General features: G+C 40.1%; 1 protein-coding gene across 7 annotated transcripts in view; it reads right to left on the reverse strand.

Moving 5' to 3' along the window:
* The window catches only part of ILRUN (inflammation and lipid regulator with UBA-like and NBR1-like domains), an 85,286-nt gene that overhangs the window by 41,516 nt on the left and 18,537 nt on the right, over positions 1-25,233 (reverse strand). For 4 of the 7 annotated variants that reach the window (XM_087858146.1, XM_087858147.1, XM_045772070.2 and 1 more), the window contains exons 2-3: positions 10,935-11,089; positions 4,715-4,912 (exon numbers count right to left, since the gene is read on the reverse strand). In XM_087858146.1, coding sequence (XP_087714272.1) covers positions 4,715-4,912; positions 10,935-11,089 — 353 coding nt within the window. The remainder of the gene's footprint in view (positions 1-4,714; positions 4,913-10,934; positions 11,090-25,233) is intronic. The other 3 variants (XM_045772071.2, XM_087858149.1, XM_045772072.2) reach the window with 1 other exon arrangement.

The raw sequence follows: 25,233 nt of genomic DNA on the forward strand, positions 1-25,233 counted from the left end.
TGCAAGGTGAGACTTCACAGAAAAACTGGAAAGAGCCAATCACAGTTAACAAGGCAGTTTATTTTCTTTTACGTGTTCATAGTTGTGGTTTTATGTATACTATATTCACATTCTGCCAACAATTTACCATCTCTGCTATCAGGATGTGTTATAATCAAGAGTAATCTGGATTCAATGAAACTGTAGTTTGTACAATGGAATTCAATTCTCTACTAGAGAAGATGAACTGTTTGCAAACTCTACGCCACATAGCACTAGAGGTCATCAGAGCAGGCAACGCAGGTTAAGGAGGCTCCCAATTCAACAAAACCAGTTTCATTTTTAGGTTTTCCCTTTTTTTTGAGGGGGTATTCATATATGCTCTCATAAAGGAAAGGGTTCTGATTTTTTAAAAATGCTTTGAAAATCATGGAACTGATCAATTATTAAGATCTCCTGAAGGTATTAGATTTCACAAAATCCTTGGGGCGCCTGGGTGGCTCAGTCGTTAAGCGTCTGCCTTCGGCTCAGGGCGTGATCCCAGAGTTCTGGGATCGAGCCCCACATCAGGCTCCTCCACTGGGAGCCTGCTTCTTCCTCTCCCACTCCCCCTGCTTGTGTTCCCTCTCTCGCTGGCTATCTCTCTCTCTGTCAAATAAGTAAATAAAATCTTTAAAAAAAAAAAAAAAAGATTTCACAAAATCCTGAGAAACAACTCACAGATTATATGAACAGGAAAGACTTTAAACTCTTTATTGCCTCCAAAGCTAGTAAATTTTATACTCTACCTACTTCTAGAATTGGAGGGGGATGTTACAAGTATAAATTTTAATGGCCCACATAGTGATTATTATTATTTTTTAAGATTTTATTTATTTATTCGACAGAGATAGAGACAGCCAGTGAGAGAGGGAACACAAGCAGGGGGAGTGGGAGAGGAAGAAGCAGGCTCATAGCAGAAGAGCCTGATGTGGGGCTCGATCCCAGATTGCTGGGATCATGCCCTGAGCCGAAGGCAGACGCTTAACCGCTGTGCCACCCAGGCGCCCCATATTATTTTTATCTTAACACTGAAACACACACACACACACACACACACACACACACACACACACACGACCAGAGATCTCAAACACTAAAGAACAGTAAGAAGCAGTATCTTTGCATCAAAGGGATTTTTTTTTTTTTAAGTCACGTATGCGGTCATGCCCCTCCCTTAAAAACACTGACATTCATTTAAAAAAATCTCCACTCTGTTTCACTGGGCTCAGCTTTTTGAAGTTACAAAGATAAATAAGACATGTATCACCTTAAGTTTTATAGGTATATGAGACATTCATCAAATAACTGGGTAGAAAGAGGTAAAGTGCCAAAGACAGGCAAGGGAGTGAGAGGTGCAGAGAAAATGCAATGGGGAAAAAATAAAAGAGTAGAGGAAGAGGAGGAAAAAGAGGAGGAGGAGGAGGGGGAAGAGGAAAAAATGCAATGGGAGCTCAGCAGTGGAAGAAACTAGCTGACCCTTGAATAACATGAGTTTGAACTTCACAGGTTCACTTACATGTGGATTTTTTTTTAATAAATACAAGACGTACTGTAAATGTATTTTCTCTTTCAGTTTTCCAAATAACATTTTTTTTTCTAGCTTACTTCACTGTAAGAACACAGTACATAATACATACAACTAAAAAATATGTGTTAATTAACTGTTAATGTTATTGGTAAGGTTTCTGGTCAACAAGGCTATCAGTAAAGTTTTGGGGGGGTAGTCAAAGGTTATACATGGATTTTCAACTGTGCAGAGGTGTCAGCACCCCTATCCTCCCATGTTATTCAAGGGTCAACTGTACTTCCAACTGTGCAGGTACAAAGGTTATTAGAAGGAGGGGCCTGCTCTGGAAAATGGTATGGAGATTCCTCAAAAAGAAAATAGAGGCGCCTGGGTGGCTCAGTCGTTAAACATCTGCCTTCGGCTCAGGGCGTGATCCTGGCATTCTGGGATCGAGCCCCACATCAGGCTCCTCCACTGGGAGCCTGCTTCTTCCTCTCCCACTTCCCCTGCTTGTGTTCCCTCTCTCACTGGCTGTCTCTCTCTCTGTCAAATAAATAAATAAAATCTTAAAAAAAAAAAAAAGTTGAAAATAGAGCTACCCTATGACCCAGCAATTGCACTACTGGGTATTTACCCCTAAGATACAAATGTAGTGATCCGATAGGGCACCTGCACCCCAATGTTTATAGCAGCAATGTCCACAATAGCCAAACTACAGAAAGGGCCCAGATGTCCATCGACAGATGAATGGATAAAGAAGATGTGGTATATATAGACAATGGAATATTCCTCAGACATCAGAAAGGATGAAATTTTGCCACTTGCAATGACATGGATGGAACTAGAGGGTATTATGCTAAGCGAAATAAGTCAATCAGAGAAAGACAATTATCATATGATCTCACTGATACGTGGAATTTAAGAAACAAGGCAGAGGATCATAGGGGAAGAGAGGAAAAAATGAAACAAGACGAAACCAGAGAGGGAGACAAACCATAAGAGACCCTTAATCTTAGGAAACAAACTGAGGGTTGCTGGAGGGGAGAAAGGTGGGAGGATAGGGTAACTGGGTGATGGACATTGGGGAGGGTATGTGTTGTAATGAGCACTGGGTATTACAAGACTGATGAATCACAGACCTGTACTTCTGAAACAAATAATACATTATATGTTAATAATAAAAAAAAAAGTGGCCTGAAAAGAGAGTCCAGAAGGGAAGGGACAAATAATTTCTGCATTCTGATACATGATTGCACATTCGTTTGTCATTCAACAAATAGTTCACAGTCTATTACGAGAGAAAGGTAAGTAAACACACACCTAAAATACAATGTGTGAAGTATAATAACAAGCCTGTGCATAATATTAATAAAAAAGGAGGGATAAATTTCCATGGGGTAGTGAGGGGGGTAAGCAAGGAGGGAAAGGGGAAGGAGGAATGGTGACTTCATCAGGGCCCTGAGGATGAGCAGGAGTTTACTGGAAAGAAGAGAAAAGATATTTCTGGCAATAGGAACAACACAAGCAAGGGCATGGTGAAGTGAAAGCATGTGGTGTCTTTGGGGACCGGCTGTGGGGGAGTGAAGAGGAGACTGACGATGAAAGTGAAAACGAGGCCAGATCGTGAGGAGCTTTAAGCCCCACGCCAAGGAATCAGGCTTCAGTACAGTAGGCATGAAAGTTTTAGGCAAAGAATGATGTCATATAAGCATTATGAGACACCCTTTCTAACATTAAAATTTTTCGAGGCTATAAAAATATGTAACGTTTCCGGGGCTCCTGGGTGGCAGAGCGGTTAAGCGTCTGCCTTCGGCTCAGGGCGTGATCCCGGCATTCTGGGATCGAGCCCCACATCAGGCTCTTCTGCTATGAGCCTGCTTCTTCCTCTCCCACTCCCCCTGCCTGTGTTCCCTCTCTCGCTGGCTGTCTCTCTCTCTGTCGAATCAATCAATCAATCAATCAATCTTTAAAAAAAAAAATATGTAACGTTTCCACCAGCTGCAAAAACATACAGAAGAATGTTAATTCTAGGACCCCTTGAAATCACTCCAAAGGCCCCACTGGCCTTGAGTCCAGTTAAGGGTTCCCAGAAGACAGGAACTATTTACTATTTATTATTCTTTGGATTACCAGGACACGGGATAGAGTGGAACCAACAGGAACTGGTTTGTGATGAAGAACAGTTTTAAGACTGGATAAAAGATGACTCCAAGGTTCCTGCCTGATCACCTCAGTGGGATGCTGAGGAGAAGAATGTTAAGTTTTGCCTGGGAGACATTAAGATTCAGAAATCTACAGGATGTCCAAGTGTTCTGTCCATAAGCCGTTAAAACACAGGTCTGGAATTCGGAAGAGAGTTTGCAGCCACAGATAGGAATCTGAACACGGCCACGTACACTGTACTGGTGACAGCCGAACCCATGTGGATGGACGAGGTCATGGAGCATGAACAGGACCCAGCTCAGAATCTAGCAATCCCAGGGCAAAAAGGAGACTAGACAGAGACAGAGAAAGATCACTCAGAGGAGGAGAAACAAGACAGCTATCATGTGAGTCTAGGAAGGTACACGGTTCAGAAAACACTTGGAGCATGGTGCCAAATGACAGAGGGTCAGTTAGTACGAAGACTACGTGGCTGCTGGATTTGGAAACTGGGTAGTCTTTGATTATCATTTCTCTGGAGTGGGTAAAGAATAGACTGGGTTGAAGAACAAATGGAAAAAAGGAAGAAGAGGCTCACTCTGCTCAGAAAGTGTGACAATAAAGAGAGAGGGGTGTTGACGGGTCCTCCGGTTGGGAGAAGTACGTACATTTTGTGCATTACCTTCTTTTATAGGACTTAACATCTAGAGACTCTGAGAACAAGGACTGCCTTCAATATTCTTACAGCACCTACCAGATTATATAACAAAAAGAGCAGCACTACTAAATCACTGTTTAGAATGCAAGATATAGATCTCTCACGCACTTCACTAAATTTTAACTAAACTGCCGGTGTAAAAGGGAGAGCACTAGACTGAACCAATTAGATGGTCATTAAATTCAAGTCATTAACCTGCATGGGGTGACTGTTTAAAAGAGGCCACGCCTCGTTACGTAATTTGACAGGCTCTGTGAGCAACACTGGGAATGCTGTAAGATGTTACCTTAATTCCTTCACCCTGGGCTGCACAAGGACATACTCACCTCCATAGTAGAGTCCTGTAGCAGTGCACATCCGCCACTGTCCCTGATACATTCCTGCTCTGCTGGGGCTGCACATCTGGACGCTGACATCTGCAATCTCTTGGGGCTCTAGCGATCTCACCATCACCATGTTCACATGTCCAAATTGGTCTCCCCCGACATATTTAAGACAAACCCCTGGAGGCCAGGCCTCTGCCCCTGAGTTCAAGCAAAAGAAAAAAATGTTAGGCAATTAGTGGTCCTAGGCTGGGTGCAGTTCATTACAAAACTGTAGAAGAGGCCTCTCTCTCTGTCTTTCGCACATACGTGAACCTAGCCACATATTCTTGAGCTACATAATGTCACAAGACTGACCAGAAGGAATTATCAGTTAACAACCTCTGACCAACAGTCTATCCCTAAGATAAGGCACATATGATCAAAGCAAGGCAGTTCCTCAAGAAGATGAGTTTCAGGGGACCCCAAGGGAGGCCACACATCACACTGAATCCAAGGAATCTAAGAATGATGTCCACGAAGAGCCGTGGAAATGAAGCACAGACCCACATCTTTGGAGGCCTGCTTTCCTCACTAAGAGGTAACGCGTGCCCATTTTTCAATGGAACTTTTTAAGCTGACGTTCTAAGTAAAAATGTATCTGATTGTCCCCAGTTTTTCTATCAAGGCAAGTGGATGAAACACATGAGGAATAATTTCTGTATTACTTTCATTTTAATACTTTTCCCCTGACGTACGACTTTTCTTTCTGGAGTCCTTAACTGTGAAAAGACCAAGGTGCAAGAGATTCTGCAAATACCAGACAGAAGAGTCAAATCCAAATTTCATATTCAGGCTCAAACAGTAGTGGGGAAAACAGAACAGTGGGTGAGCTCCCCGGTAACAACACACTGAACTGTGGTCTCAGAGGTGATGATACCAGCCGGAGGCACGGGTATAAAGGATAGGAATGGCAATACAGGGACAAGGCATTGGCAGGAATGTCCTTCCTCCTTTGGAAATGATAAAGATCTTACTTGGGTACCTCCTCCTATGTACCTATTTTCATGCAAACTAATTCAAAATGAGCAATCCACATATTGACTCGTTTGGACAAGTCATAGGGCCACAGAGTGACTAGAGGTTATCTTTCCAGTGAAGACTCTCCAATATACTCCTTTTTACTGTAGACAGAAACCTCTCTATCTTTTGGGGGTATATACACATCCATTATAAAAATAAATCACCGTGAAAAGGTGCACATGGCAGGACTCTCAGGACAAAGCATGCTTGAAATCCATCTCCTGAGAGTATTCTAGGATGCCTTAGTACCTTGTTCTCAAAGTGCTGGACTGATTTTGATATATCTGAGGACTTACTCTTGAAAAGGGAACCAGAGAGAAAGGCAACTACAGATCTACTGCTGAAACTGCAGCCCCATAATGAATGGCACACTCTGTGGCTCTTGGATCTTAAGGGGTAGCAGATGAAGCAGTGGGCACAATGTTTTGTCAGACCCTCTTAAAAACACACCTGCCAACCAAGTGCCCTCTTAAGTTAACATCATAAAGGGCAACTGCTGCTGGTGGAAAGCCTGTGGATGATACCTTGGCAATACAGGCAAATTGTTTCACATTTCTGGGGCCTATGGTCTTGGCAAAAGCATATTTGTCTGAGGTCAAGAATAGTAGCAGCTGGCATGGAGCACCTTGGAAAATGTCAGTGTCTTTAAAGACCAAGAGCCAAGAGAAAAACTGAACTGCTGTGTTAGGGTTGAATTCACAATTATTCTTTCAAACACACACACACATACACACAACACCTGTAACAAGACAACATCTGTACAAAAATCCAAGAATGTGTCTGTTTTTGAACTTCTAAGAAAATAAGGAAAACCAAGACTGTCTGGGTGTGGGAAATACTTGGCTGTCCTGAGCAGACAACCACAAGCAGCTGAGACGGTCAGAGCTCTCAGCTATGCAAAGAGGGAGTGCTCCTGTGCTCCAGGGAGACTGGGTTAGTTGGTAAACACTAAGTGATTAACAAATTACGCAGCTCCAGTCCTGATCTTTTTTAGTACAGACACTCTATTCATGTGGTGCCTGGGGAGCTTGCTGGAGAAAAAACTGGATGAGTTATCCACCATCAACTCGAAAGTGTTAATTTGCTACAAAGTGAAGAACCAATCATCTACCTTCTGAGAGTTACCAAGAATTCTCTATGGCATTTAGTTCTTATAGCCTAGTAAGTCAGGCAACTCTAAAAAGGTCAAAGATACCAGTTCTTAATACAGAAGGAAAGGAAATACTGCTGAGCTGTCTGGACCATCAGCACACCTAAATTCTGGATTTGAGAAGTATAATATAACAGGGGTTCAAATTAAGTCTCGGTTACAAATTAGCTTAATGGGGACAGATACATCTAGAAGAAGAAAGACTAATCTGTGTTTTATGGCTTTCTAAGTTAAGTATCACAAGCACACATATGATCAAGACTGTGATTCTCCAGTTATCATGGAAGATAATTTTATTCAAAAAAAAAGTAAAAACAGAACAAAACAAAAAAAAACCCTGACAGATGGCAATTTTGAGATGATAGAGAATGTGGCAAAAATGAAATAAAAGTCCACCAGTTCCCGAAAGCCCGGACTTACTAGGTGTAAGTGATTACGGAAATAGCTGGGAGATGGTAAGGAACATCCAAAGATCGATGAGGAAGAAGATAAACCTCGATGAAGACCCCCTATTGTTTTTAATCCCTAGAAGTTTGGAGATTGCATTTCAAATTAAGCCGCAGGCAAAAAGGGACCTTCACTGACCTTGTCATGACTTTCTTCACCTGATGTAAAGTGACTGGGATATAACAAAATTTGCTAAATGGATGAAGAATTACCTTCACTATAGTCATGCTGAAGAGAAAAGCAGAAATTAACTATTTTAAGGATCCAAAAGAAAAATGGAGGAAACAGTTGTTCTTTTTCAAGTTTTCTCAACTCCAGCTTTATGTTCACAAAAAATAAAGTTGACAATGAAGCCACTTTCTCACGTGACAATCACAACTACTTAGCCAAAGTCCAAGAAATACCAGCATTATCATAACTTGCTTGGCTTAACATTCACCATGGTTGGACAACAGAGCATGGCTCTAACAACTGAGAAGCTAAAGTGTTGGTGAGGAAAATTGTCTGTTTTCACCTTGGAGGGGCAGTTTCAAATTTTTACTTTCAATTTTAATTGTAAGGTTTCCTGTTCAAGTTTCCCAAGCTTCTAATACTTATATAGTGTCAAAAGTTTGGATCCTGGGATTCCACATCTATGTCATTAAATGTCTGACTTCTGTTTTTCCGTGGTCTTAAAAGTTGAATTTTAAACAATGTGTGACATTTATTTTCTTTGGGGAAACTGCTGGGACAGGTATACGTAGTTCCTGCCAATCTCATCTGTTGTATATTCAAATGCCTGGCATGCCTAAAACATGACAGCAGAGAGATACCATGAAAATTATTTATGAAACTATTTCAGTGAACACTTATCTCTTAAGAGAAGGTTATGAATGAGAGTAAAAGAGCCAGAGGAGAAATAGCTAAGGCCTGCTGTATTTCTGTGTTAACTCTATTTCCAGAAAGAACTCAGGCCAGATTAGAATGATGCCGAAGAACCAGTACACGTGCATGCTTTCCCTCTTTCTCTTTAATAACATACCTATTACTTAGTTATGGAAGGCCAGGTTCTCCTTAATCAAATGGAAAGCATGGAGCTTACAGATACAAAACTATTCAAAAATGGAGGAACAATTTCCAAAAGGATAAAAAAATCTGTGTTCAAAGTAACCGGAAGGGTAAAATCTCCAGCCAATTGTTGCCCAACTCTTTTCAAGAAGTATTCAGGCACAAGAATGACCTTTCATGGGAAGAGAGATCGCAGATCCAGAGGCTGTTTTAAACTGGAGTTACCATGCAAAACCAAGTGGAAAAAGCACCCAGCCCCACCAATACAGATTTTTTCCAAGGTGAAAGAAAGGTAGGCTTTTTGGGATTCTGACCTGACATTTATCCATTTTATATCAATCCCTCCCAATCCCCCATTAACTCAAGAACTGTGAGTGAGCGGATCTATCAAGAAGATTTCTGACATACAAAATGGTTTCTGCAACAAAAGAGTATCTCAAATATTTCAGCGGTACTCTAAGAACTTTTAATATTTAAAAACACCATAGGGAATTCACAGAAAGCCAGACCATTTTCAGTGTTTTCACTATAAATAAACAAGGTCTTAATTTTTTTTAACTAAATAAAACTGAACTCATATGTAAGTTTCAAAAGCAGTTTTGATCAGCAACTTAGCAGGTTTTAGTAATTCAGAGAAAAAACATGATGAACAGAAGATGAACTAAAGAGATTGTTTTAGGGGCGCCTGGGTGGCTCAGTCAGTTAAGCATCTGACTCTTGATTTTGACTCAGGTCATGATCTCGGATCATGGAATCGAGCCCCATGTCGATCTGAGACTAGGGCTCTACTGAGTGCAGAGTCTGCTTGGGATTCTCTCTCTACCTCTCTTCCTGCCCCCTCCCCTTGCACGCTCACTCTTGCACACTCTCTCAAATAAAATCTTAAAAAGAAAGAGATTGTTTTAGTATTTTTAAAAGCCCACAACATTAAGAAAACTGAGAGAAATCAAACCCCCCCCAAAAAGGAGAGAAATTAGGCAAAAATAATTTAGCTTTGAAAAAAATAATTTCAAGAAAAACAGAAAACATAGCTATTTTCCCATATTACCAAAGTGTCTCTCAAACTCACAACTCCCCACACCGTTACAACCAAAAGGGAAAAGAAGCTAATGAAAATTTTATAAAGCCACGAATGTCTCCAGTCATCTACAACGTTGGGTCAATCCAGATTATATGCATTTCCTCAGTGACACACTGAACTTTCATCCAAGGGAGTTACCTTTAAATAAGTCAGAAAAACTAAGAATAACAATTTGGTACATTAATTACTATTTAGGCTAGCTTAACTAGTCTTTCTCCATCATAAAAAAATTAAAGTACAAATAACTGAAAAGTAAACAGTCAATAAAAGGTCACTTTTATAGGTTTATTTGAGCCCCAAGAGTTTTACATCATCTCACATCAGATCACCTTGCTAGACAGGGTTCCCCCACATGCACAGACTTTCAGCTAAATATGCCTTCTGCCTAGTTCTCCATCTCTCCGAATTTCTCTGTTAAGTCCTCAGTGACAAGGAAGTTAAAGCATCCTGATCTAGGCAGCAGCATGAATTATTATTATTGCATGAGACAAGCAATATTAAGCCCACTAAAATTAAAAAAGTCATTAGAAAGAATTTAACAAGCAAAAGGTAATAATTAACTGTTACCAGACACATATTCAGATCCTTTTTTCAAAGAACTATCGCTAACTTATTTTTAATTTTTCTTAAAAGTCAGCAGTACATTACAACAATGCTTCAAAAAAATTTCTCAGTCTTTCCATCTTTCCCATACTGAGCAAAAACCCCACATTTCTTACCCTATTTTTCAAAGTGGTATTAACATTTCAGAGAGATAACTCAATGAAATTTCATAAAGAATCATTCTTGCAGCTACAAAGAAAAGAGCTTTCAAAAGAGCAGATGCTCACAGCTCTTTCTAACCACCTTGTTCTATTCAAGGATGTACCTCCTCTAGCCTGTTGGAAAGAACTGGAAGATTAATTAGAGCAGAATTAAAATGATGGAGTAGAACTGTACAGGTGGAGATAATACCACCACCACACACAGGCCTAGTTCCTGGTATCAAATGAATAATGAATTATTTATAGAGGCCATCAAGACCTATATTTAAAAAAAAAAAAAGATCAAAATTATTTTTCCTGATCTAGGGCAGGGGACATTTCATTGATGTTTGGTCATCACACCAGTACAAAAAAGTACTATATCAGGGTGCCTGGGTGGCTCTGTTAAGCATCTGCCTTCAGCTCAGGTCATGATCCCAGAGTCCTGGGATGAGTCCCACATCAGGCTCCCTGCTCAGGGGGAGTCTGCTTCTCCCTCTGTCCCTCCCCCCTGCTCATGCTTTTTCTCTTTCTCTAATAAAATCTTAAAAAAAAAAAAATGGTACTACATCATGTATAAGAAAAAGCTCAGAGTTACAAAAGCATATAATTTAAGCTAAAACACTTTCTTCTTTCTTTTAACTACTGAAAAAAGAAAACTGGGCAATAAAGAATAGCCCATTATCCATTTACCAGAATTCTGGATCCGCCACGTCTTTATAAATTGAGTATCAGGAGGTATTGATTCCCCTTCTCCTATGGTGACATCTTCAACAAATGACATAGAGGGCACACTGATGTTTGGGCTCTCGAAGTCGTAATAGGCGCCAATTGCTGCTTGTAGGTTCCTACAAAGAAAAAGAAAAGGCAAAAGATTTTACTTTAGTCCTGTCCAGAGTATATTATCTTGACTGTCAAAACAAATGGAAAAAGCCTGTTTCTTAGGGTTTGGTATAGAACCTAAGGCTCCTGGTATATAAATCTTTAGAGCCACTGACTGTGTCTGAGGAACAACAGAAAAACGCCAAGACCAACAAACTTGAGCATCACTTTCCTCCCAAGTGCCCACGTAAAAAGTAAGAAACATTAGCACCATCAGCAACAATAGGAGGAAATCTCCCTCTCACCCACAGGGATAGCAAGTATGGGTAAGAAAGTCCATTAAAAGGGTGCTCCTCTACAACCGCGACTGGAATTCCAAAACACTCTATTTTAAAAGACATTCTAATTATTTAATTTTTTTGAAAAGGCAACATGCAGATGATTCAAAAAGCTTTGTACAGTGAAAAATAGCCATCTTATCTCTTCTTTCCTACGCGTGCGCGTGCGCACACACACACACAACTTGCTCATATTACTTTCTTCAATATTCTGCCTTACGCACATACAAGCAAATAATATATATTCTTATTTCTCCCCCTTTTACACAATTAGTGGCATATTATACATTGCCCTTTGCGTTATTCCCATGCAGACATTCCTATGTCAGTACACAATGAATATCCTTTTTTTTTTTTTAAATTTTATTTATTTGACAGAGAGAGAGACAGCCAGCAAGAGAGGGAACACAAGCAGGGGGAGTGGGAGAGGAAGAAGCAGGCTCCCAGCGGAGGAGCCTGATGTGGGACTCGATCCCAGGACTCCGGGATCACACCCTGAGCCGAAGGCAGACGCTTAACGACTGAGCCACCCAGGCGCCCCTGAATATCCTATTTTTTATAGCTGTATCCATTGTACAGATATCTCATTATTTACGGAACCAGTTCACTTCTGAGCTTGTTTCTAATCTTTAATTCTTCCATAAATAAGCTTAAGCAAATACTGTTTTTATATAATGCAAGTGTATCTGGAGGATAAATTCCTTTAAGTGATACTACTGCTGGGTCAAATGGTATAGAGATTTGTGGTTTTAACAGATACATTCTAAACTTCCCTCAATAAAGCTGTACACTTACTGCACCCACCAAGAATACATGAGAGTGTCTATTTCCTGATTTGCTCATCAACACTGTTCCTCCAAAGTTTTGGATTTGTGTCAATCTGATAGGTTAAAAAGAAGATCTCAGTGAGGCCTGAAAATGGTTTTCTCTTGTTACACAAGAGGTTAAGTATCTTTTACATGTTTATGAGCCATTTGTAGTTTCTGTTTTGGAAGCACCATTTTGTAAATGATGGTGTCTTTTTTGATTACTCATAAACCTCCTTATGTCAGAAGGAACTACCAAGCACACAAACCAGAGTCCCTAATTGAACTGAAACACATGATTGACAGCGCGTTCATCCATGCCAGAAACCAAAGGCCACTAAGGGGTTTAAACAAGCTGTGTTCATTAGAGAGATCAAAGAAATTGCTAGTAATTACATTAACTGCTCCTCTTAAAGTCTTACTTAAACTAGTGACATCATCTCCAGTCCCCACAGTAGACAACAACACAAACTGCATTTTTCTAAACATAACCCAATCATAAGCCAATGGATCCAGTGCATTGTTTTTAATTATGCATAAACACAGCATGAAATAAGCTCTGACAGTATACAACTGTTCAACAGACATACTATTAGCAGCAAATACTTTTCTGCTGGGGGCTTGCCTGCTGCTCCAGGTGTTTGCAGCTGCCAGAAAGGAAGGCTATATTTAGAGCAGCTGCCTCAGGTCAAGCCTCACGCAATGGTGGCCTGTCATATTAGTCGGTAATGACTGGAATTACACCACCACCAACTGCCTGCCTGTTGTGTGTGTACTAGATAAAATTTACATGGAGCAGAGCTGAGCCAGGGGCCAAACTGCCTGTGTGCTTGACCATTCAATAGGAAGGCCTGGACTAGTCTTCCCAGCAACTTCCTTCTCCAGCTGACTATGATCCAAAATGAATAATATATGACTGGTTGAACTTGGGGACACCCAGCCTCTATCACCCACAAACAGGCCCTAGGAGTGTGTCTTAGGAATCAGCCTTACATTTAGGAATTAGGGATAAAATGAGAAAAAGAAAAGTAAGCCTAGCTTGCATTCTGTTCTTCTGAAAAGTTTTGTAAAAACTGTGTGTCCACCCTTTTATAAAGATAATTTTTCTGCTGCAGGAACTCCAGCAAGTAGCCTGCTGAATTGTTTTCTGTTCACTTGGCTGTAAAATATGCTTGGGAGGGAAGAAACTATTTGTGCACTGAGGACAATTGCCAATTCTCATCCTCAGCATGTGTCATATTTCACCACTTGGCTCTGCCTGATATCAAAAAGGACTCAAGACCACTGCAGGAGAAACATGAACATGTTCCGCTATCCTACTTAGATCTGGCCACCTCAGATCTTGTTTCACACAGCCCAACTCGGCCCACAGCCAAGCCAACAAAACTATTTATTTGTACCTGTATAATATAGGTAATTCAGCCAGAGAAAGATTAAGAAACACTTTTAAAGGCCAAAGTGAAACCGAAAGTAGTGAACTGGACTTCTGGCAGGAAGCAGGAGTGGAGGATGACAAAGCAAATTAATTTCCCAAGTACAAGGCCAAGTGTGGACTTCAGCCCAGTGGTGCTCTAACCCATTCGGCAGGTACACAACTTAAACTGTGGGTACACAGCTTCTTGGCGCTTGGACCACTTAGATCACTGCCTTACTGGGCCAAGCAATGGCAGAAATAGACCAAACAGCTCCAATTCAAGTGTGAGAACAAGCAGATATGAGAGCATGTATTCCCGTTCGAATCAACATACTCAGCTATTATTAGCAAACAAGAATTTCTACATGAAATAGAACTGGCTGAGGAAATGGGAAAAGGAAGAACACGGACTCCGTATTCAGCCCAGTCTGAAAGTTTAAACTTCCAGGTTCCTCCAGTGTTTTTGCTCAAAAAAAAGTTTTTAATCTGATTTCAGATTAAACCAAAAATACCCAGAAAAACAAAGGCAGGCAGTGTAACTGAGGAAAAAGGCATGGGCCAAGACAATGGTGATGGCTATGAATATGCTTAATGCCACAGAACTGTGCACTGCAAAATGGTTAAAATGGTAAAATTTAGAATAGCTTTGTTTGGAGGCAGTGTCTGTGCCTGGCTGTGGGGCTCTGAACAAGTGGCTACGCATCTATGTCGGCTTACTCATCTACAAAACTGAGTTTCTTGTATCAGAAGGCTGGCTTATATTTTATATTACAAAGCTGGCAATGATAAGGTTGGCTGTGAAGACTGTATGAGACAATGTGTGTAAATGTCCTAGGGTTGGCATTCAACCAGTATTTAATAATGAGCACTCAAGCCGAGGCCAGGGATAGAACAGATAGCAAGACGGGCAAGGCCCCTACCTTTACACAGCTTATAGTCCAGCGACTTCAGCAAACCAGGGACATTCAAAAAGGGTAACTCCAACTGTCTCTCACGCTGAGGTTATCAGCCCAAGGCAGCTTTTCCTACTTCAGTGAAAAATGGGCCTGGTGCACAACAGTTTGAAATGCACTGATAATCAGGTTAACCTGATTCAGAGAAGAATTTGGTAATGTTGATATGTGTTCCCTGATGAAATGCAATTTTGTAACTCAGAAGCAATAATGTCCAACAATAATTTTATAGAGGAGGCCACAAATGCGCTAACAGGTAAATAACTTGCCCCATGCTAGACCATCAATTAGGAAGACGTATTCAAAGGCATAAAACTTTTAGCTTACCCAGAACTTCCCAATATCTAGTAACATTCTAAACACGGGATTTTCTTAAGAACATAATAATTACCATCATGATTTTTTTAAAGATTTTATTTATTTATTTGAGAGCGAGAGAGTGCGTGAGCGTGCATGCACGCATGGGGGGGGGCACCCAGAGGGAGAAGGAAAGAATCTCAAGCAGACTGCTCGCCGAGCATGAGACCCAGCTTGGGGCTCTATCTCACAACACTGAGATCATGACCCGAGTCGAAATCAAGAGTTGGATGCTTAACCAACTGAGCCACCCAGGTACCCACCATCATGAATTCTATAAACAAATTAGTTGTAACCCTCCCTTTCAGTTGAATTATTGAAAATAACCAAGTATCTAATCTTGCAAAAATTCACAAACATGAAACATTTATTTTTGCGTATGTATACATATACAGGTCAGATTACCAATCTTCTGAAGAAATTTTTTTTTTTAAGATTTTATTTATTTATTTGACAGAGCGAGAGACAGCCAGCGAGAGAGGGAACACAAGCAGGTGGAGTGGGAGAGGAAGAAGCAGGCTCCCAGCGGAGGAGCCTGATGTGGGGCTCGATCCCAGAATGCCGGGATCATGTCCTGAGCCAAAGGCAGACGCCTAACGACTAAGCCACCCAGGAGCCCCTGAAGAAAAATTTTCTATCTGCTGAATATACAGTCAGGAACATCACCCAAAAATATGGGGGTAGAAAAGAGTTAAGAAAATCAGGAAATCAGAATTAAAGAGGGAATGTCAGAAGACTAAGAATTGGCTCAGATTCTCAAGAAAATAAGATTAGATACCTTCTCTTTCCATTCTCTGAACAACAAACTCAAAAAGATCCAAATTATTTATGAGAAAAAGAAAACTACCCAAATTTTGGACACAAATTAAAATGGGAATCAGAATAATGAACTGATACAGTTAAGCACAAACAACAGCATCTTTGGGCTGTGAGCAATACTTACTCCAAACCACAAGAAGCTTCTCTCACCTCTGGAGAGCCAATGATACTGCTGCTAAGGCCACAAGCCCACCGGGAATCTCTAATGTGACTGAAATTATATCTGAATGAAAAACCAGACTAGAAAAAGGATCAGCAAAATAGAAAAGGTTCTTATTAGGGCTCCAACATCAACTCCACAGCAATCAAATATGGAAGACCAGAAAGAGGGGTCAAAAAGTAAGTACTTGTGACTACTGTGAAGAAACAGAATTTCATGAAGCCAGAAAGATGACAGCAGGTAGGCAATAGGAATTGGGCTGAAGAAGGCTGTTTTCAAACCTAAAAATTAACTAATGGATGATACTATTTAATATGCGAAGACTGTGAGAAAAAAGAGCTTGTAGAAAATTCCATTAAGAGGAGTAAGTTGACACTAGCATTTACCCACTTCTTAGAGCCCTAGCAAGTCCAAGATCATTTCTTCTCTCTTCTTTTCCTGTTTACTGATCCATTAACTTTATTACTTTTCAGAACTGATCCTTCTAAATACCATCATCAGTTATACCTTTTCCAAATAGAAAGTAAAGAACAAGCATTCTGCCTTGAAAAGGCAAGGATGTGGTGGCACTGTTCTAGATTTAAAGAGACGTAGCCACCAAACACAATACATGGTCCTTGAAGTCCTTGATTGGACCCCGATTCTTAAAAACACAAAAGAGGGTTTATTATAAAAGATACATTTGGGGACAACCAAAGAAATTTAAAACATAGGCTAGGTATCTTTAAACTAATAAAAAAATTTTTGTAAATTATCTTCCTTAGTATGTGGTTAAGAGAATGCTTATCTCTAGGAGAAGCATGTTGAAATATTTAAGGATGAAGGGTTGTGATGTCTACAACTTCAAATGATTAAAAAAATGTTTATAAAGAGAAAACAAATCATGACAAAAATGTTTACCACTATTGAATCTAGATGGTAAATACAAGGGTAAACACTACAATTCTTCAAAATTTTCTGTACGTTTGAAAAGTTTATAATAAAAAGGCAAATTGGGGGAAAAAGAGAGAGAGAGAGAGAGTATCCTTTTTTCCTGCCCCTGGAAGTCAAGAAAATTCAACGAAGAGAATTACTGCAACCATCTTGGGAACATGAAGAGACCTACCAGGAACCTCAGGGGACCTAATGAGGATGTGCCTGATATGCTAAGGACGATCAATCAGAAAGAGGGAAAAACTGTTGTGTCCTACATCACATAAACCACTAAATTAAATCTGGCAATCTCAGCGCCATCTTACACTGGGCATTCTTGTCATCTGAGATAATAAAATTGGCTTATTGTTTCTTAAAAAAAAAAAAAAAAAAGCGCAGATTCTAAGTACAGAGCAAATTCAACACCGGCATTGCAGAAATTTAGTTTCCAAGTGCCTTTGGCTAATAGGTCATGATCAAACTATTTTTCCTTTTTTTTTTTAAATTGAGGTGACTTTCACATAACATACAATTAACTACTTTAAAGTATCTAATTCAGTGGCATTTAGTATTTTCACAATGTTGCACAACCACCACCTCTCTCAAGCTCCAAAACTTTTTCATCACCTCATACCCATTAAGAACACCCCATACCCATTAAGTGATCATTACTCATTCCTCCTTCTCCCCATCCCCCCCCTCCGCCATTTCCTGGCTACTACTAATCTTCTGTCTCTACGAATGTGCCTATTATGGATAACTTTTATAAAGGGAATCATACAATACATGACCTTCTGTGTCTGGCTTCTTTCACTTAGCATAATGTTTTCCAGATTCATCCCAAATTGTAACATGTTAATCAGTATTTCATTCCTTTTTATGGCTGAATAATATTCTATGCTACGTACACAACACATTTTGTTTAACCATTCATCTGCTGACAGGCATTTGGGTTGCTTCTACTTTTTGATCATTATGAGTAATGCTGCTACAAACATTCATATACAACTGTGTCTGCAAGTATATGGCTTCATTTCTTTGGATATATACCTTTGAGTAAACCTGCTAGGTCATATGGTAATTCCATGCTTAACTTTTTAAAAAATCACCAAACTGTTTTCTATAGTAGCAGAACCATTTTACATTTCCACCAACAATGTACAAGTGTTCTTATTTCTCCACATTCTTGCCAACACTTTTTTTTCCCAATTATAACTATCCTACTAGACATGAAGTGTTATCTGATGGTTTTGATTTGCAGTGCCTTAATGACCAATGACCTTAAGCATTTCTTTATGTACTTGTTGGCCATTTGTATATCCTCTTCAGAGAAATGTCTACTCAAATCCTTTGTTCATTTTTTTTACTAAGCTGTTTATCTTCTTGTGGTTGACTTGTAAGAGTTCTTTATATATCCTGGACAGTTGACCCTTTTAATATAGACGATTTACAAATAGGCTGGTTCTTCTTTTTCTTAATAATGTCCTTCGAGGAGTACCTGGGTAGCTCAGTTGGTTAAGTGTCCGACTCTTAATTTTGGCTCAGGTCATGATCTCAGGGTCATGAGATCAAGCCCTGCGTCTGGCTCCACACTCAGCACGGGGTTGGCTTGTCCCTCTCCCTCTGCTCCTCCCCGCCCCCCACCCCGGCTCATGTGCATTCTAATAAAATTTTTAAAAATAATAATAATGTCCTTTGATACACAAAAGCTTTAATTATAATGAAATCCAATTTATCTAGTTTTTCATTACTCATGATTTGATGTCAAATATTAAGAAATGATTGCCAAATCCAAGGTCATGCAGATTTAACCCTTTGTTTCTTTTTTTTTTAATTCTTTTTTTTTTTTTTTTAAGATTTTATTTATTTATGTGACAGAGAGACAGCCAGTAAGAGAGGGAACACAGCAGGGGAGAGGGAGATGAAGAAGCAGGCTCCCAGCCGAGGAGCCCGATGTGGGACCCGGGATCGATGTGGGACCTGGGATTGATGTGGGACGCCGGGATCATGCCCTGAGCCGAAGGCAGATGCTTAACGACTGCGCTACCCAGGCGCCCCTAACCCTTTGTTTCTTCTAATACCTTGACTGTTTTAGCTTTTATAGTTAGACCACTGATCCATTTTAGATAATTTTTGTGTAAGGAATAAAGTAGGAGTCTAATTTCATTCTTCTGCCTGTGATTATCCGGTTGTCCCAGCACCACATGTTGAAGAAGATCAAACATTTTTAAGAAAAAAAGCTGGACAAACTCTGTTGGGATCCTGTCCTATTTAAGACCCTAGCTCTTGGTGACACTTACATGGCAAGTGCAATCAATGGTGAAGCTCTGATTTGGGAAATCAAGTGGGAGAACAAGTTGAGACATGCATGGCACCTCACCTTAACTCAAGTATGGTAATCCTTACATTCAAGATCACCCTAAATGATATATCCTATTCCCACCAGTTTCTAGGACTAAAGGAAGCAACAACATTTATCTAAGGATCAAACTACATCATAAGCACAAAGTTTTTCCCTCTCTGCCTATCAGTAAGTATGCAGAATTTACTCACTTATTTAAGTTTTAATTCAATCATGACTGTAGGTACTGGAAACATAAAGATAAATAAGACAAAGTCTTTGCTACAAAGAAATGCAGTCTATTGAGAAAGATTTGGGAACAATTAATCACAACTCAGTGTGGTAAGTGTCAGAGAAGAAACATAACCAAGGACTAAGAAAGTACAGAGGAGGAAATACCTAATTAAAACTTAGGCATTGAGGGAAAGCTTCTTCGACCAGGTAATATCAAAACTGATGGCCTCCTTAACCACCTAGAAGAGGAGTGAAGGAGCAGTTAGACCGAGGGAGAGAATGTGCAAAGGCACACAGATGAAGGAGAGCTGTATGCCTCTTTTCTCTGGGAACTGCCTTCCTTGTCCCCAGGAAAGCAGATATAAAATAAGGAAAGAACATAACAGGTTAGTAAATGACTCTGCTCCAGACCACAAAGGATTAGCCCAGGAATGAATGCCTGACCCAAAGCTGAATTAATTTCAACCCTTCCTGGGGAATTTTGGGACTGGAGCCGAAAGAGAGAGCAATCTCTCCCTGAGTACCTGGAGCTTTTAGTGCCATATTTTGCCCACTGGAAAAGGCACAGAAAAGCAGTCTTTAGAGAAAAAAGACCACAAACTCACAAACGGCCAGAAAGAGAGAGCCTGACAACATTCAAGTCCCTGGTTCCGGTTGTTTCTGAAACCCAAATGAACTTCTAACTTAGGTTCTAAGATATCCTCCCAGTATCTCATTATTAATTCTCATTTTTACTTGGGCTAGTCTGACAGGGTTCTCTGTTCACCACCTCCAATAAAGTCCTGATAAAAGACTGAAGTATTGCAAAAGTGACAAACCCAAAATGTGTAACAAAGTTCAAGTGAAATGAGGCCTCCCCCATCTCAGGCTGGGAAGCCCAGCAGTCCTTGTAGCAAAACAGTTGGTTATACTCCATATGCACTCTAAAGCTACATGGAGCTTTAGGAGCTTTTGACAAGAAAAAGAAATTGCTCACAGAGACTGTGCTAACTTCAGTAAGGTTCTGCTGAACAATCCAATCTGTAAAACACAGTCCAGCCCAATCCAGCCTCCTAGAGAGGAGATGTGACACATAAGACAAGAATATAACGATTAAGCAAAGCCCTTTCTGCCTATAAAGCTAGAGATCCAAAGCCTCTAATGATCAGATAATTACTTAGCTGAATTTCAGCAACCGAATTCTTTGTGCCACTAAGAAACTGTGAAACCCTGGATGAATGAATACAATGTAGACAGCCCCTTTCAAAACACTTCTCACAGGGTTCCCCCAAATGCCATCCCCTCCCCTCATTATAAAGTATTATCTGACAGAAATGCAGCTGGGGAGGGGGGCAATATCCAGGGGTGACATTCCACAGCTGATCTGAGAAAGCTCCAAATCCAGAATTTTCCACCCATGCCCTGAGGTAGGAAGATAAGCAAAACTAAGGAGAATTAAACCTGGTCCCAGCTATTCTCTTCAGCAATCTTAAGAGACTAAAAAGCCTGAATATTACTGGAGTTGGTTATCAAGGGGAGTGAACCAGTAAGAAATGGATGATGAGCCGTGAACTGCAGTTTTAAAGGAGCTGTATCAGCAGGAGGCTGTAATTATTATACTCCTAGTCAAACCCTAGGTCCAGAAAGTGGCATCTTATCGGAAGGGGAAAGCTAAAGTAGCATGGCCCTCATAAAAGGAACCATCTCCCACCCTGCCCCTACAGCCCCTGCGCTGTTCTCAAGGATGGTCCTGAAGAATATCAGACATGGGGAGTCTTTGGGGGGCAAGCCAGGCTAAACCTTCAATCCTCTGCCAGTGAAATGAGTTAACAGGGGACCATGAGACTTGCTGATTCTATTATACTGCTCCTGCCTGCACAAGACAGTATATGCTCCGTATTCTTCTGCTTATATCCCCAGGCTGAGAAGAGTGTCTGGCACATAGAAGGTGCTTAAAAAATGGAATAAACTAGTAACCAAAAAACAGTGTTTTTTCTTTCTCCTTTCTATCTGGTTTTCCTCTCATGATTATACACTGGGACTACATGACAGAGGGCAGAGGAATGACAACAACAAAAAAATCTATCAGTTAGCCCACAGGCTGCAGGATCATGCAAATGTTTATCTGGACCAATCAAGACCAAACTAGGGAAAGCATAGCTATCATCCCGAGACCTTCAGCTGGTGGGGTAGGGCACCTTTGGCAGTAAGTCACAGTATGACAGCTGGACCTGATTGGGAAGGGGTCATCTCCCACTGGGGAGGGAGATGAGAGCATCTGCACTTGTTACTTGTTTAGGCAATGCCCTCACTTCCACATACGACTCCTTAGGACAGAGTGAGGTCATTCCACAGTTCATGTGAGGGTGGGGGCACCCCAGAATTTGGAACTTAGAGTTCTTCCCACAGTACTCGGGCTATAAACTACACATTTGGGAGCTTTTGACAGTCATGGTTTTCTCCAGCAGAGATAGACAACTGCAAACACCTACATAGAACATACATAAAAAGAAACCTGAGGGGGTGCCTGGCTGGCTCGGTCGTTACAGCATGCAGTCCTTGATCTCAGGGATGTGAGTTCAAGCCCCACGCTGGACGTGGAGCCTAGTTAAAGAAAAGAAAAAAAAGAAAAAGAAAAAGAAAAGAAAGAAACCTGAGATATTTTAAAGTCCAACTTTTCCTAAAGCCCAAACATATCCAGGTCTTTGGGTTCTGTGTAACATAGCAACACCCTTAAAATACCTCTCTCTGCTCCAACACACACATCTTTAGCATTATCTAGTTTGAAAGTGAGTTTGTTACCTGAAACATAACAGGCCCAGATTAATTCAAAATTACACAGTGTGTCCACTTCTATGTGCCAGACACTATGAACACTGATGTGCACATATCTCTTTGAGACTCTGCTTTCAATTCTTTTGGATACATACCCAAATGTGGAATTACTGGATCTGAGTTAAGTTTTAATTTATCTTTCCAGTTCCTCTTCCACCTCTTGTAACAGACTTTGCACCACACATACAGACTCTATCCTTGACTCTAAATAAATAAATCTTTTTTTTAATTTTTTTTAAAGATTTTATTTATTTGACAGAGAGAGAGACAGCCAGTGAGAGAGGGAACACAAGCAGGAGGAGTGGGAGAGAAAGAAGCAGGCTCCCAGCAGAAGAGCCTGATGTGGGGCTCGATCCCAGAACTCCAGGATCACGCCCTGAGCCGAAGGCAGACGCTTAACGACTGAGCCATCCAGGCGCCCCAATAAATCTTAAAAAAAAAAAAAAAAAAAGGTACAGAGTCATTTCCTTCATTGTAACTCTGCTTTCAAGAACTCAATTACCCATTAAAGATGCATATTTAGAAATAACTCCCATTTTTCTGGTCCCCAATTTAACAGTCATGAATAGTTCCTTAAAAGGCAAACAACAACTAGGCTCAGTGCTAAATGAAATTTTTTAACATACTAACTAGAACAGCGGCCCAGAGAAGACATGAAAATGTATGATACCCAAAAAGTCCCAGGATGCCAAACAGAAAACCTGATTCAGACAAAGCTATCTTCATAAACAAAACATCTGTGGTTTATTGTTATTCATGAAACTTTCTTTGGGACAGAATTTTAAGTAGCAGTTAAGAAATGATCAGGTAAATCTATAATTAAGTATGGTTTTCAAAAGTATGTTTACCTAACAGGAAACTTACAATAAGCCAGCAGTGGTCAAATGTGTCTTATTCTGTAGCCTAGTCAGAGAACTAATACTAGAAACTTTGGGGTTTTTTTATTTTAAAAAAAGGACAAAGTGCCTAAAGGCTAAATTTGTAAACAAACACTCCATGTTCCATTCTCAAATCTAGCTGCTGTTTCCATATACCGAGGAAAATGCACGGACTTTGAAAAGAAATACCACACACCTTTTAGATACACCATTGATTAAAATGCTCTTGTCTTTGAGATCTCTTGATGGCACACTACCTGGGCCGGCTTCAGAGACTCTTCAGTTTCATCTCCCCTAAAGAACACTGCTGACCATACCATCTTTGGAGATAATACAAAAGTCGACCTCAGTATACCTCATCTCCAAAAATACATACTAGAGCACACATCTAAGAGAGAATCTAAAGCCCTTATGATGTTATCAATCTTATTTTCTCCTGTAAGAACAAAAAGGTAAATAAACCTTGACTAAGTTCTATGTAATATGATAAAGCCAATGTAATGTTATTATCATCACCACCAAATAATGCTACATGGCATTAATGCTAACTCTACTCATTCTTCAGCCAACCCATCTCCAAATACTCTATGGCTATATTTGGCTACTCTCTGGTACACAGGAGATAGGTACCTTTAAAAAGCTTACTTACATACTTAAGAGCTAGGAGACTAAATTAAATTAGATGGAACTTGGAGAAATGTGACAAAGGCAGATTTTATGATAGCTCACAAATCTGAGACGACCAAGCCCCTTTTTCTTTTACATAATAATAAAATGACAGTATAAATATGTCAGAGATTGCTGCCATTTTTGAGTAACTAATCACTGAGAACAAACAAGGAAGACAACAATTAAAGACAATTTCCTTAAAAAGTCCTATGACACTTGCAAACAATCTCACATACTCTGTTAATGTTTTCATGTTCTGGGTAACTAGCTACAGATAACAAGTAGTCAGGCCTAGACAGCTCACCCAACTATGGCATTTCCTATACATTACAAAAGGAAGGGATTTTTTTAAAGTACCTACTTAGGGCATCTAGGTGGCTCAGTCGGTTAAGCATCTGCCTTCGGCTTGGGTCAGGATCCCAGTACCCTGGGATGGAGTCCCACATTGGTATCCCTGCTCAGTGGGGAGTCTGCTTCTCCCTCTCCCCTACCCCTTGCTCATGATCTCCCTCTCTCTGTGTGTCTCAGATAAATAAAATATTTAAAAAAATAAAATAGCTACTTACATGCATACTTGCCACCAGGTAGATTACTACCAAAAGAAGAAGAAAAAAAATCACAAAACCATAAAAAAAGGGGGGGGGAATCTACCCGATTTGTTTTACAAAGAAAAACTAACAAAAACTGAGGAAAAATTTTTTCTGTAGCTTTTTCTGATTCTTTCTAAAAAAGAGTGGTCTCTCAAAGGGAGAAAACCAAGCAATCACACCAAAATAATGGAAACACAGTGAAGGAACTTATAGATTTCTGGCTTTACAAAAGTCAAGGAATCTCTCTCTCCGGCACCTTTTCTTTGGATTTTCTGTGGCTGAGGATAAAGTAAATACACTTCATTCCACACTATTAAGATATACTAAAAAATAACCAAAAATTTTCTTCATTCAGCATAAAACTCTCCATCACTCTAATTTGGTAAATTCCACTTAAAAATCAGCAATATCTTTACAAAAGACTTGCCAACTAATAAATGAAGGAATAAAAGAACTAGAAAATTACTTTTCTGCAACCCACTCAGGCAATAAACTACTCAGGGCAAGGATCATCAATGGGTACTAATACAGTTAGGAGAAAGATTGCTGGGGAAAAGATAGTCTCTCACAGATTACTTATTAATTACAAAAGAAAAAAAAAGAGGTAGACGCTATCTTAACCAAATAACGGGACAAACTAACAGCATATGCCTCCTGACGTGATACAACAGAAGACACAGAATCATCCATGTATTATTTCTAACAACTATACCAAAAATGTTTAACCTGAATCTAATTGTGCGGAAGCAACCACAGGACACTCTAGGGGACAAATGGGCTGGACTCTTAAAAAATGTCAATATCATAAAACATACAAATGACAAAGGTGAGGGAAACTTCTAGATTGAAGGCAACTAAAGAGACATGGCAATCAAATATAAGATG

This window comes from Ursus americanus, chromosome 32 (assembly GCF_024610735.1).
Source record: "Ursus americanus isolate L20-20 chromosome 32, mUrsAme1.1.p, whole genome shotgun sequence".
Taxonomy (NCBI): Eukaryota; Metazoa; Chordata; class Mammalia; order Carnivora; family Ursidae; genus Ursus; species Ursus americanus.